The 14,832-nt window shown below is 41.1% G+C and overlaps 1 protein-coding gene across 1 annotated transcript in view; it reads left to right on the top strand.

Moving 5' to 3' along the window:
• ect2l (epithelial cell transforming 2 like) overlaps window positions 1–14,832 on the top strand; it is a 41,856-nt gene that overhangs the window by 16,900 nt on the left and 10,124 nt on the right. The window contains exons 7-16 of the mRNA XM_061985333.2: window positions 1,278–1,389; window positions 1,479–1,644; window positions 1,705–1,833; window positions 1,896–1,988; window positions 2,087–2,296; window positions 2,354–2,457; window positions 2,532–2,642; window positions 2,714–2,800; window positions 10,160–10,269; window positions 10,351–10,498. Coding sequence (XP_061841317.2) covers window positions 1,278–1,389; window positions 1,479–1,644; window positions 1,705–1,833; window positions 1,896–1,988; window positions 2,087–2,296; window positions 2,354–2,457; window positions 2,532–2,642; window positions 2,714–2,800; window positions 10,160–10,269; window positions 10,351–10,498 — 1,270 coding nt within the window. The remainder of the gene's footprint in view (window positions 1–1,277; window positions 1,390–1,478; window positions 1,645–1,704; window positions 1,834–1,895; window positions 1,989–2,086; window positions 2,297–2,353; window positions 2,458–2,531; window positions 2,643–2,713; window positions 2,801–10,159; window positions 10,270–10,350; window positions 10,499–14,832) is intronic.

Here is a 14,832-nt window from a genome sequence, read left to right as displayed (position 1 = left end):
GCAAACTATAGCTCGTTGGCCACCTCCGACCCGTGAGTCCCTTTAAGTCGGCCCGCCAAATATTAAAACAGAATTGAGCAAATATCTGTTTTGAGAATTGCCACAACAAAACTAATACTAGACTTTGACGCACTGGCAAAAAAGGGTGATCAACAACACTACTGCCCCTAAAAGAGAATGTAAGCGTTAACTCTTAATACCATTTTTATTAGGGATGTCCGATAATGGCTTTTTGCCGATATCCGATATTCCGATATTGTCCAACTCTTTAATTACCGATACCGATATCAACCGATACCGATATCAACCGATATATACAGTCGTGGAATTAACACATTATTATGCCTAATTTGGACAACTAGGTATGGTGAAGATAAGGTACTTTAAAAAAAAAATAAAAATAAAAAAAAATAAGATAAATAAATTAAAAACATTTTCTTGAATAAAAAAGAAAGTAAAACAATATAAAAACAGTTACATTGAAACTAGTAATTAATGAAAATTAGTAAAATTAACTGTTAAAGGTTAGTACTATTAGCGGACCAGCAGCACGCACAATCATGTGTGCTTACGGACTGTATCCCTTGCAGACTGTATTGATATATATTGATATATAATGTAGGAACCAGAATTTTAATAACAGAAATAAACAACCCTTTTGTGTGAATGAGTGTAAATGGGGGAGGGAGGTTTTTTGGGTTGGTGCACTAATTGTAAGTGTATCTTGTGTTTTTTATGTTGATTTAATAAAAAAAATAAAATAAAAATAAAAAACGATACAGATAATAAAAAAAAAACGATACCGATAATTTCCCATATATTTCATTTTAACACATCTCTAATTGTTATGTTTCTTTGCTATTCTAATATGATATTGTTAAGAAATAAATTTATTATGATTAAAATAGCCCATGTTTGTGAAGCCTATTCTTAGTTCCAACAGATATGATATGCTTTGAAATGCACATATGTCAAATTGTAAAAGCCATGTGGCCCCTGGTCCAAAAAGTTTGGCCCTGAGATGACAACAACCTGGATGAATGAGAACCTTCATAGCTACAGTATATAAATTGTTATGTTTTGTTGCTTCAGACTGGTTTACATTAGTGGAACATTATTGGTAGTTAATTGCTCTTATGAGTAGATGCAAAGTCTGGACCAGGTCTTGAGTTTCTTTCATTGCCACCACCTGTGTTTCTTAATTATTTTGTGATGTGACATTGAAGACTTTCTCAATATTGTAACAATTATTAATCTGAGTTGGTGTATCGGTGCAGAGCCAGCGGCCCACATTCCACCTTCACCTCCAGACCTGCATCGCTTCAAGCTCATCAACCACATTCTGCAATCCGCATGCTGCTGGTCTCCAATAGAATCCCTGCCTATGAGGTGATTCAGCAGCCTGAGGAAGACATGACTCTAGGTGGAATTTAAGATATGTAAATGATTACTTTTGTTTTTCTTCACATGCAATATAGCTGGTGCTGAGTGGTGCCAAAGCTGAAGTGGATGTGGTTCTCTATGACCACATGGGGACCTTTTCTGCGCTGTTGTCCCAGGTGGAGAGGGCTGTTTCTGGGCGCACGGTTCAAAGGATTGGCCTGTTAGCTCCAGGAGGAACAGAGGAAATCCACTTGTTTAACCGTGAGAATGTTTGTACTTTGATGACATTTTCCATAAAAGACCACACTTTGCTTCCCATAGACAACTGCCTATCAGACAGAACCCTTCTCACTCCCGCGCACCAGGAATTCTGGCAAAAACTGTGCGTCTTGGTTGCCCCTGCAGACCAAGGCGGTGGGATTGACATCTTCTCGCCACTTGCAGCATCAAGTGGGTGATCATGTTACTATGCTTTATCACTACTCTGCATCTAACCCACTTGTGTCACCTAGTTTCAGGAGTGGCGCTCATGCAGACTCTGTGCACTCTGACGGGTCTGAAGGTTTGGGCACCGATGGGTCTTGCCACTGGAAGTTTTCAGAATAGTAAGTCTCATAACTACTACTTACAGCATAACACTATATGCAGTAAAACAGAACATTCGATTAAAATTGAACTCAACCACGTTTTTAATGATCCTCAGTCTTGAGTGAGTGGTCTGATGGTAGCGTTGGTGCTGGCGGGATCTCCAGCCAACAACTAGGAGGTCCAGCACTCCAGTACGTCAGTGCCCAAGTCTTACAGAGCTGGTGTAGACAAACCCAGTGGATGGAGGAGGCATTGGGCGAGATGCGAAGGTCCTTGGAGCCTTGTCTGCAACAGGCCAGCCTTCAAGCACGGGGTCGAGCTCTAGGTGCATGTTTTTCTTGTTGGAATCCTCTGCTTCTTCTAAACTCGATTGATTTTACAGGTCATTCCCTGTGGGAGAGAGTTAGTCTTGAGGATATGTGTTTGTCTGAAGACCTTAGCCAGGCGCTCACTGAGGGACTCACTGCTCTCAGCAAACAGAAAGATGTGAGTAGGACTACTTCTTCCTTAAAAACCCGCGACTAATGTAAAAACCCACGTGCATGGTTTTGCATCCTTAGACGAAACCTTTGGAGTTTCTCGCCACTTTTTTGACAAGGTGGAAGGGTGCGAAGGGGGCCGCAGAGGCAAACCGAACAGATGATGTCTCTCAGAATTTGGGACATGCCAAGGTGTGTATGCTGTATTATTTTCTCCAAAATACAACAGCCATGTTTTCATCTCCAGATCACCCTGCTTTCAGGTGCAAATGGACTGGAGAGGTGTTGTCGCGAGAGAGTTACATCACAGCGAGCTTCTGTACATCAGCAGACTGGAAGCTCTTGTGAAGGTGTGTTTCTCTTGAGAACCTCTTCATTGAGTATCACTTTAGTCTCCTTCGTATACATTTAGGGCCTGATTTACTAAAGGTTTGCGTGTACTAAAACTTGTGCAAAGCTGATCTACTAAACGTGTGTGTAGCACTACTCGTGCGTCAGGGTTCGTAGTGGACGGGAAGGATCAGGCTCAGGGTCAGAGTCAGTGAGTCGTTTTATTTTTTTCTGGTCTCGGGTTATGGGTTTTCTTCCTTTCCAGGGGCTCGCTCTCCCCCTCATGGTCTTGGGCGCTGCTAATAAAGGAGACAGGTGATTAGATAATTTGTTCCAGCTGGGATATCCACTCACCTGTCTACTGCTTCACAGCCGGCTCCTGCACACGCCCTGCCCGCAGCAGGCGCGTGGGCCACGCCCCCTCCACAGTGTGCAATGTGTACTGCGTCTCTTAAGTTTGCAGAATAAGGCACGCTATCAATTTTATATACACTGATCATCAAAACGGCCACAATACTGAGAGGAGAAAATGCAAATATATTATACAGCTAGCACAATGTGTTTTATTAACACTCATTACCGTTTTGGGAGCACTATTTTGCATTTTATTTTGCACGTTTAAAAAGGACATGCAAACAGTTCCACACACAGCTGTGAGAGAGGAGTGCTCGCACTTCAAAGGCAGACGATGGACAACGACTCATTTGTCCTTTGTGTGCGTTTCAGCATATTTGGAACCTAAAAAATAAAAACTATTAGACCAGTGGTTCTTAACCTTGTTGGAGGTAAAATGTTTGTTTTTTTTCAAATTCAAGACAAAGTTATAAGTTTTTGGTAACACTTTAGTATGGGGAACATATTCTAAGTAACAAAGACTTAATTTAGAGTTATTTGGTTAGGGTTAGGGTTAGAGGTTTAAGGCCAGGGTTAGAGGGTTAGGGTTATAATAAGACCATGCCGTTTAAAGCATTAATAAGTACTTAATACATACTTGCCAACCTTGAGACCTCCGATTTCGGGAGGTGGGGGTGGGGGTGAGCGTGGTCGGGGTGGGACGGGGGGCGTGGTTGGGGGCGTGGCTAAAAGGGGAGGAGTATATTTACAGCTAGAATTCACCAAGTCAAGTATTTCATATATATAAATAGATATATATATATATATATATATATATATATATATATATATATATATATAAAAAATAAATACTTGAATTTCAGTGTTCATGTATTTACACATATACACACACATAACACTCATCTACTCATTGTTGAGTTAAGGGTTGAATTGTCCATCCTTGTTCTATTCTCTGTCACTATTTTTCGAACCATGCTGAACACCCTCTCTGATGATGCATTGATGTGTGGCACGCACAAAAGTGCTTTCATCAAATGCACTAGATGGCAGTATTGTCCTGTTTAAGAGTGTCACAACATTGCTGTTTACGGCAGACGAACTGCTTTACGGTATACAAAAAAGTGACTGCTGTTGTTGTGTGTTGTTGCCACGCTGGGAGGACGTTAATAAAACTGCCTAACAATAAACCCACATAAGAAACCAAGAACTCGCCCTCCATCATTCTACAGTTATAACGTGATTGGGCAGGTACGCTTTTTTATATTGTGCAGGACCTGAGTCCGCCTGAATTTCGGGAGATTTTCGGGAGAAAATTTGTCCCGGGAGGTTTTCGGGAGTCTCCCGGAAAATCCGGGAGGGTTGGCAAGTATGACTTAATAATGACTAGTTAAGAGCCAATATGTTACTAGTTTGCATGTTAATAAGCAACTAATTAATGGTGAATAACTTGTGTGGTGCAATTAGACATGTATAATGTCCACAAATTCCATTGGGCAAAGTGTGTGTTTTTGTATCACATATTGATTGGCAACACAAAAATTTACCCTAGTGAATGAATGTGAGTGTGAATGTTGTCTGTCTATATCTGTGTTGGCCCTGCACTGAGGTGGCAATTTGTCCAGGGCAGGCTTGGGCAATTATTTTGACTCGGGGCCAAATTTAGAGAAAAAAATGTGTCTGGGGGCCGGTATATCAGATTTTTAGGAACACTAATACAAAACTTCATAATAATGTCTGATTTAATTCTGAAAACATTGTGACAGACCGCCTTAAAAAACGGAATGGAATTAAAAATGTTTTTACTGAATGAGACACCCAGAATGTACATGACATAAAAAATGTGGTATATACAATAATAACTATGAACGATAAAACACTGAATATTGACAACATATGAACATCACACCCCCTTTCGAGCGACATATAATCAAGCCAAACGCAACAAAAATGCAACAAACAGCGAAATATGTAAAGAAAAAAAAAACCTACAATCTGATACATCACGAAGCTTTAGAACTTTGATGTAAAAATCTCCTTCCGCGTCCGTCCCTGACACCCGCATTTCTAACTGGCCGCTCTGGAAACACATCTGTGGAAACGCACCCCACCCACACTGCTTGGTGCCTCGTCTGAGCTTCTGTGACTAAGATTACCATAGTAACTAATTAGATAATAATAATAATAATAATAATACATTTTATTTATAAGGCGCCTTTCTCAAGGACACCGTACAAAATCACAACAATAAAATCAAATTGGATAAAAAACAACAACAACAAAGATAGAGAAGAAAAGATGATTACATTGAATAGGCAGTCAGGAATAGGTGTGTTTTGAGTCTTGATTTGAAGAGGGATATTGAATCTAAGTTACGAAGGTCTGGTGGTAAAGAGTTCCAAAGGTGTGGGGCAGAGCGGCTATAAGCTCGGGCACCCATGGTGGACAGTTTAAATAAAGGGACAGTGAGATGGATGGATGAAGAGGATCTTAGGGAACGTGAGGGCGTGGCGACATGGATCAGGTCAGAGAGATATGGCGGAGAGAGGTTATGGATGGATTTGAAAGTGAGGAGAATTATTTTAAAGTGGATGCGATGTTTGATGGGTACCCAGTGGAGTTGCTGCAGAACAGGGGTGATGTGCTGGATTGAAGGGGTTCTGGTGATTATCCGGGCTGCAGAGTTCTGGAGAAGCTGAAGTTTGTGAAGTGACTTGTGAGGGAGACCAAACAGGAGAGAGTTGCAGTAGTCCAGGCGAGAGGTGACCAGGCTATGGACAAGTCTGGCAGCAGTATGAGGGGTAAGGGATGGGCGAAGACGATTAATGTTCCGAAGATGAAAGTGAGCCTAGATGACCATAGTAACTAATTAGATTACCATAGTAACTAGTATATCATGCAAAAGTGTAGATTCCAACCATTGAAATACTTCGTATGGTTCAAGACTTCCGCTAATTAGAAAACATCACTGCACATCATAATGGCAGCTACACTTTCCATCTTAAAGATCTAAAAACATTATTTGGGAATGTCCGGCGGGCCAGATTGAAAAGCTTAATTTGGGCTTTACTTTGCCCAGGTCTGGTCCAGGGTGTACCACGCCTTCCGCCCATGTGCAGCTGGGATAGGCTCCAGCACCCCCCCCCCCCCCCCCCATAAGGGACAAGCGGTAGAAAATTGATGGATTGATTTTTTAATGATTTTAATGACCTGTGTTGGTTTTTGAATAATTGGACCATGAGTTTGAATTGGTTTTCCAAGTACTACCATATATTGAGTCTGTGCTCAGTTAGATTGTGTGAAGCATGTGGTCAGTACTGGACCTCTTCAATTGGGGAACATATTATATTCTGAATGTATGTTTTGAATGTAAATTTGGGTAAATCCTCAGGCCTACTTTGGGGACCCCTGTATCAAGCAATTCTTTGGCGTACCACAAGATTGAGTCCGACTGGAACAGGCCTCTGAGTGGGGTGCCACCCCTCGACACACCAGTGGTTAATTTGAAGCGCAATGTGTCTTGATATTATGTTTTTGTTATTTTTTGTTTGTTTTGGACTCTTTTAGTTCCTGTTTGTGCTCCCTTGTTTGTTTAGTTACCATGGCGACTTATTAGTTTCACCTGCCTCATGTGTTCGGGACACGCACCTGCTCTAATCAAGAGACTATTATTTAAGCCTGTCATTGCTCGTTTCATGCCACAGTTTCTTGCTTGTTTCATGCTTAAAGTGTAACATTATCACAATTTCAGAAGGGTTAAAACCATTAAAAATCAGTTCCCAGTGGCTTATTTTATTTTTCGAAGTTTTTTTCAAAATTTTACCCATCACGCAATATCCCTAAAAAAAGCTTCAAAGTGCCTGATTTTAACCATCGTTATATACACCCGTCCATTTTGCTGTGACGTCACACAGTGATGCCGATACAAACAAACATGGCGGCTAGAACAGCAAGGTATAGCGACATTAGCTCGGATTCAGACTCGGATTTCAGCGGCTTAAGCGATTCAACAGATTACGCATGTATTGAAACGGATGGTTGTAGTGTGGAGGCAGGTAGCGAAAACGAAATTGAAGAAGAAACTGAAGCTATTGAGCCATATCGGTTTGAACCGTATGCAAGCGAAACCGAAGAAAACGACACGACAGCCAGCGACACGGGAGAAAGCGAGGACGAATTCGGCGATCACCTTCTAACCAACGATCGGTATGTTTGTTTGGCATTAAAGGAAACTAACAACTATGAACTAGGTTTACAGCATATGAAATACATTTGGCAACAACATGCACTTTGAGAGTGCAGACAGCCCAGTTTTCATCAATTAATATATTCTGTAGACATACCCTCATCCGCTCTCTTTTCCTGGGGGTCTGGCGGCAGATTTCTTTGACTTTATCGTTGGAAATCAATCAATCAATCAATCAATCTTTATTTATATAGCCCTAAATCACAAGTGTCTCAAAGGGCTGCACAAGCCACAACGACATCCTCGGCACAAAGCCCACATACGGGCAAGGAAAAACTCACCCCAGTGGGACGTCGATGTGAATGACTATGAGAAACCTTGGAGAGGACCGCATATGTGGGTAACCCCCCCCCCCTCTAGGGGAGACCGAAAGCAATGGATGTCGAGTGGGTCTGACATAATATTGTGAGAGTCCAGTCCATAGTGGATCCAACATAATAGTAAGAGTCCAGTCCATAGTGGGGCCAGCAGGACACCATCCCGAGCGGAGACGGGTCAGCAGCGCAGAGATGTTCCCAGCCGATGCACAGGCGAGCGGTCCACCCCGGGTCCCGACTCTGGACAGCCAGCACTTCCTTCATCCATGGCCACCGGACCTGTGCCCCCCCCCCCCCTCAAGGAAAAGGGGAGCAGAGGAGAAATGAAAAGAAACGGCAGATCAACTGGTCTAACAGGGGGGCTATTTAAAGGCTAGAGTATACAAATGAGTTTTAAGATGGGACTTTAAATGCATCTGCTTTGAGTGTCGCAGGATATCTACACATTCTTGCCATCTCTGTCGTAGCATAGCTTTCGTGGGTAAAGTGTGCGGAACAAACGTCCAATTTCTTGCAACTTTCGCATCTTTGGGCCACTGGTGCAACTTGAATCCGTCCCTGTTGGTGTTGTTACACCCTCCGACAACACACCGACGAGGCATGATGTCTCCAAGGTACGGAAAACAGTCGACAAAACGGAAAATAACAGAGCTGATTTGACTCGGTGTTTGTAATGTGTTTGAGAAAATGGCGGATTGCTTCCTAAAGTGACGTCACAACGTCATCGCTCCGAGAGCGAATAATAGAAAGGCGTTTAATTCGCCAAAATTCACCCATTTAGAGTTCGGAAATCGGTTTAAAAAATATATGGTCTTTTTTCTGCAACATCTAGGTATATATTGACGCTTACATAGGTCTGGTGATAATGTTCCCCTTTAATTCATGCTGCTCGTTCCATGTCCTATTCCAAGTGTTTTGCTAGTTATTTGTTTCATGCCACAGTAAGTTTTGTTTGTTCTATGTCCATAGTTCAGACTAAGTGTATGTTTCCTGCGTTAAGTTTTATGTTCCTTAGCCTCTCGTGCAATCTGCACGCTTTCCTTTTGTTTTAGTTCCTGTCTTTTGTCCTGTGTAGGATTAATTAATTAATAAATATGTTCCTACCTTCAAGTCCTGTCCGGAATAGTCCGTTTGCTTCCTGGGAGAACAAACCCCCCCCACCCCCCGTTAAGACAGAAAACTAACAGGACATAACGAAAACATGATCCGGACCACGGATCATGACACAATGTGGCAAAAGACGACTACCGTATTTTCCGCACTATAAGGCGCACCTAAAAACCACAAATTTTCTCAAAAGCTGACAGTGCGGCTTTTAACCCGGTGCGCTTTATATATGGATAAATATTAAGATTCATTTTCATAAAGTTTAGGTCTCGCAACTACGGTAAACAGCCGCCATCTTTTTTCCCCGTAGAAGAAGCGCGCGGTGCATGCTGGGATATGTGACGTTTCATTTCCATTTGTGTGTTTATGTAAAGACCCCAAAATGGCTCCTATTAAGTGTGTTGTCTGTCTAATTATAAATAATGCAGACGAGGCGTGTTAACTGAGTTCTCAACGTTTACTCACAGCGTGCTCATAACCACATTCTAACTGCCAGCATACAACGCTTCTCAGGGCTACCGCGCATGCTCGTAACTATCGTTGCATGCTGGGTAGTGTAGTTGTTATATTTGCTAGCTCATAACAGCACATTAAGAGACACGCTTACGCGCTTAATTCAATACTCGCCGTCATTCAGGGTGGATTGACAAAAGACCTCCAGCCGCTAGATATTGGTGTCAACAGGGCATTCGAAGCTAGACTGCTAACTGCGTGGGAACAATGGATGACAGAAGGCGAACACACCTTCACTAAGACGAGGAGGCAGCGCCAGACGACGCCAACATCTGCCAGTGGATCGTAAATTTGCCCAACTTTTCACTTCGGACACCGAAGACGAAGGATTTACGAATGAAGAATAACTTCAGAAAGTGAGCGCTATGTTTATTTTGTGTGTTGTGACATTAACGTTCGAGCAACATTATGTTGCTATTGCTCTGCACTATTTTGAATTTTACTATGTTTGTGATTGCACATTTGCGTACATTTTGGGAGTGAACAGAGTTGTTAGAACGCTGGTTTTTAATATATGATTAAAGTTTGACTGACCTATCTGACTGTTTTTTTGACATTCCCTTTAGCGCAGCGTAGGCGTGGCTTATAGTCCGGGGCGGCTTATTGGTGGACAAAGTTATGAAATATGCCATTCATTGAAGGTGCGGCTAATAATCCGGTGCGCCTTATAGTGCGGAAAATACGGTACTTTTTTGCTTTGCTGGGATGTATCACTATAATTACACAACTGTTGCAACTACTTTACGCTTCCAAACCGTACTGTGGTGAACTGAACTCGCCCTGCTTTGAAACGTGGATATTGTAAAACACATTGTCTTTGGTTAAATGTCCCTTCTGTGCTAAAGGCATACCAGGAGCCTCTCACAGCAGCCCTCAACTCCAACAGAGCCATCCTCAGTTCCGCTGATGTGCACGTTGTCCTGAGCCCCGTAGCACACATTCTGAACATCAACAGGTACTCGTACGAAAAAATATCTCAGCCTGGTTGTTTTGCGTTTTGTCCCCTGTGGATGTTATGTCTGGCTGTGTGTCGCAGGGGGTTCCAGGTAGCTTTAGACAACAGGCTGCAAAAGTGGGGTGCGGAGCAGTGTGTCGGTGATGTGTGTCTGGAACTCTGCACACAACTCAGAGTGTACACAAACTACTTCAACAACTACACTACTGCCCTCAGCACCATCGACAAGGTAATGTTAGCCGGAAATTTGCTTGAGATGGCGTTTACACCAGCCAGCTATATTAGTGCATCGCAGTGCCGGCCCAAGCCTCCATGGGGCCCTAAGCAAAATTTGATTTTGGGGCCCTCTATTTCTGCCAATAATATTGATTGTTGATCATTCACACACCTACTATAAACTCATTGCGGCTCTGGCAGTGTTGTTTACATGATCCTATTGTCAGCCTGGCATGTCTTTACAAATGACATGTCATTTATAAAGATATGGGGGTGGCCCAGTTAAGAACATAAATAATACCAATGAATGAACGAATGATGTCCAGAGTGCCACATATGGTTCCTAATCTTAAAATGTAGAAAACATTCAGCTACAAGAGTGGCCTGGGCTTGAACAGTCCAAGCTTTGTATTTACAGTAAAAGTGTCATCTTGTCTCATCAGTCTTGTACATATTAGTCTTTAATTACTAGTTTATATTTGTAGTTAATTGTTCATATTTAATGTTTACTTTGTACAAAGAGAGCGCAGTCTACTGAAGTTAAATTCCATGTGTGTTAAACATAACTGGACAATAAAGCTGATTCTGATTCACTTTATTATTTTTGGTAACAAAAACCTGAAACAGCAATGTGCAAAAATGTTGACCTAAAATTGTGTTTTTGTACAATAATATATCTTTGATCATTTAGAAATCATCAGTCAGACTCGTACATGCAAAAAATAAAAAATAATACTTTTTTGTTAATTGCTTTTGGGGGCCCCCTGGTGGCCGCGGGGCCCTAAGCCAGCGCTTAGTACGCTTATGCCTTGGGCCGGCCCTGGTGCATCGTCTCCCCTACATTCATTTATTTGCGGCAGCCCACTACACCTAACTTTGGTGGTACCTGTTCATAAATGCATGATAACGGAACTGTGAATCCAGCCTATTGTTACTACTCTGTACAGAAGCTCGCAGTATGGCATTACTCCGCTTTTTAGCCTCATATGCACCATGCCAACTTTCTGACTTTGTCACTATTCTGCATGTGCTCTTTATTTTTATTTGTATTTATTTATTTTTTTATTTTTTTAATTAAATCAACATAGAAAAAAACACACGATACACTTTCAACTAGTGCGGGGGTCGGCAACCCGCGGCTCTAGAGCCGCATGCGGCTCTTTAGCGCCGCCCTAGTGGCTCTCTGGAGCTTTTTCGAAAATGTATGAAAAAAGATGAGGGGGAAAAAAATACATTTTTTGTGTTAATATGGTTTCTGAAGGAGGACAAACATGCCACAAACCTCCCCAATTGTTATAAAGCACACTGTTTGTAGTAAACATGCTTCACTCATTCGAGTATTTGGCGAGCGCCGTTTTGTCCCACTAATTTTGGCGGTCCTTGAACTCACCGTAGTTTGTTTACCAGAGGTGTGGACTCGAGTCACATGACTTGGACTCGAGTCAGACTCGAGTCATGAATTTGATGACTTTAGACTCGACTTGACAAAATGTAAAAAGACTTGCAACTCGACTTAGACTTTAACATCAATGACTTGTGACTTCACTTGGACTTGAGCCTTTTGAATTGACATGACTTGACATGACTTGCTACTTTCCCCAAAACCCAAAGATGAAAAAGTTATTCGGGAGCGCTCCGTATTTTTCATTGTGTACTTGTCTATCAGCGTTGCGTGTGTCAGCTGGTGTGCTCTCAGTACAACAGCCAATCAAATTACATCTACTTTGTTTTCATCACACAGCATTCATCCAATCAAATTGCAGGAAGAAGACATGTCCAAACCACACGCCAGTGAACAAAAAATGATACCTAAAATAATTTTGTTTGGGTATAAAAATTACGAGGTGGTCAACACAAAACGGTTTGCAGTATGCAACACATGCGGTTCCAAAATGACTGATGGAGAGGCAACAACTTCCAACTTCGTCCGACATTTGAAGTTGCACAAAGAACGGTAAGTTTTGAATGTAAGATAACGTTTATTGGCTAAGTAACGTGACTTTTATTTGCTGTGTAGTTAAATCAGTGAGGCTGTAAACTCACTGCTAACGTTATAACGTTATTGCAAACACGGGAATCTGTTGCAGTTCACTACCTTATTCATACTTTTTGTTCAGTGATTTTTTTAAGCAGGGTTACGTTAGTCAATATATCACACGTAACGTTAGACGGCGGTCAGCAGCACCGCGTATTTTAGCCACCTAAAAAAAGACAAAAATAGTAAAATAAAGGTCAGTTAAAATGTATACTATATTATGAATATGTGTACCGTTTTAGCTAGCTTTCTGACATACTGTTGGTTGTTTACCTCAGTGGTCCCCAACCACCGGGCCGCGGCCCGGTACTGGTCCGTGGATCGATTGGTATCGGGCCGCACAAGAATTTTTTTTTTTTCTTTTTTTAATTAAATCAACATAAAAAACACAAGATACACTTACAAGTAGTGCACCAACCCAAAACAACTCTTTCCCCCCTTTTGTTCTGGGCATTGAACATGAAGACTCTTCCTTCACTGTTCCGAGTGGCCATGAGAGTCTTGGCAGTGCCTGCCTCCAGTGCTCCAGTGGAGCGAGTTTTCAGCCATGGTGGCATCATACTACGCCCCCATCGTGCACAAATGACTGACAGACTCTTGGCTAATTTGGTCTTTTGCAAATGCAATGCAGCATAGGGCCCTGACATATAAAAAGTACAACTTTTTTGTTATGTTCACGTATATGTCATGTTTTTTCAATGTTGACACTTTTGTACAAATAAGTACATTTGCACTTTATTTTTCAATGTGTTTGTTCTGTAAAGTAATGAGTTAATGTTTAAAATGACTGGTTAATAGTGCTATTATAAAGTGCAATGTCAGCACATTTTTCTTTCCTGCAATTTAAAATGCACTTGTTTTAATAAATAAATACAGCGTTTGAAAAGCATACACAATCTGTGTTAATATATTAGTCTGTGGTTAAAAGGACTTGAAAGGACTCGAAACTCAAAATGCAGGACTTAGGACTTGACTTGAGACTTTCCAGTCTTGACTTTGGACTTGACTCGGGGCTTGCCTGTCTTGACTCGGGACTTGACTCGGACTTGAGGGCAAAGACTTGAGACTTACTTGTGACTTGCAAAACAATGACTTGGTCCCACCTCTGTTGTTTACACGTATAACTTTCTAGGACGTGTTTTATGCCACTTCTTTTTCTGTCTCATTTTGTCCACCAAACTTTTAACGTTGTGCATGAATGCACAAAGGTGAGTTTTGTTGATGTTATTGACTTGTGTGGAGTGCTAATCGGGCATTTTTGGTCACTGCATGACTGCAAGCTAATCGATGCTAACATGCTATTTAGGCTAGCTATATGTACATATTGCATCAATATGCCTCATTTGTAGATATATTTGAGGTCATTTAGTTTCCTTTCAGTCCTCTTATTTCAATTTATATCTCATGACACACTACCTGTATGTAATATGGCTTTTAATTTTTTTTGCGGCTCCAGACCGATTTGTTTTTGTATTTTTGGTCCAATATGGCTCTTTCAACATTTTGGGTTGCCGACCCCTGAACTAGTGCATCAACCCAAAAAAAACCCTCCCTCCCCCATTCACACTCATACACACCCACACACACAAACGGGGTTGTTTCTTTCTGCTATCAATATTCTGGTTCCCACAACATGGACAACACTCAACACAGTCCCTGAAGCACACTTGATTGTTTGTGCTGCTGGTCCACTAACATTTTCATTTAATTACTTTTTTTTTCTTTCTTTTTTCTCCCTTATGTAATTATTTTTATATTGTTTTACTTTCCTTTTTATCCAAGAAAGTATTTATTTATCTTATCTATAAAAAATAATAATAATAAAAAAAAAATTAAAAAAAAAAGGAAAGAAAGGACCTTATCTTCACCAGACCTTTATTTGTTGTTAGCAGCTGACAAAATACTCAAGTACCACCTCACAGTGGTGCCAGATAAGAAATAAACGTACCAGAACCTCAAAATAATCGTATTTTGAGCAAAAATATGCACTGCAAAAAGTCAGTGTTCAAAAATAAGAAAAAAATAAATAAAATTAGGGGTATTTTATTTGAACTAAGCAAAATTATCTGCCAATAGAACAAGAACATTTGGCTTGTCAAGACTTTCCAAAACAAGTAAAAGTAGCAAACCTCAATGAACCCAAAAATACCTTAAAATAAGTATATTCTCACTAATAACAAGTGCACTTTTCTTGGTAGAAAAAAAAAAAGACCTTTTTGCTCAAAATGTTGAAAAATATTCTTAAATTAAGTAAATGCTAGTGCAATTATCTTGACATAATGATATGCGCTCGGCATTACATTTCTTGAAAC

Source organism: Nerophis lumbriciformis, linkage group LG23 (genome assembly GCF_033978685.3).
Source record: "Nerophis lumbriciformis linkage group LG23, RoL_Nlum_v2.1, whole genome shotgun sequence".
NCBI lineage: Eukaryota > Metazoa > Chordata > Actinopteri > Syngnathiformes > Syngnathidae > Nerophis > Nerophis lumbriciformis.
Note: the sequence above shows the minus strand (reverse complement) of the source record. Positions and strands in the feature narration are given on the sequence as shown.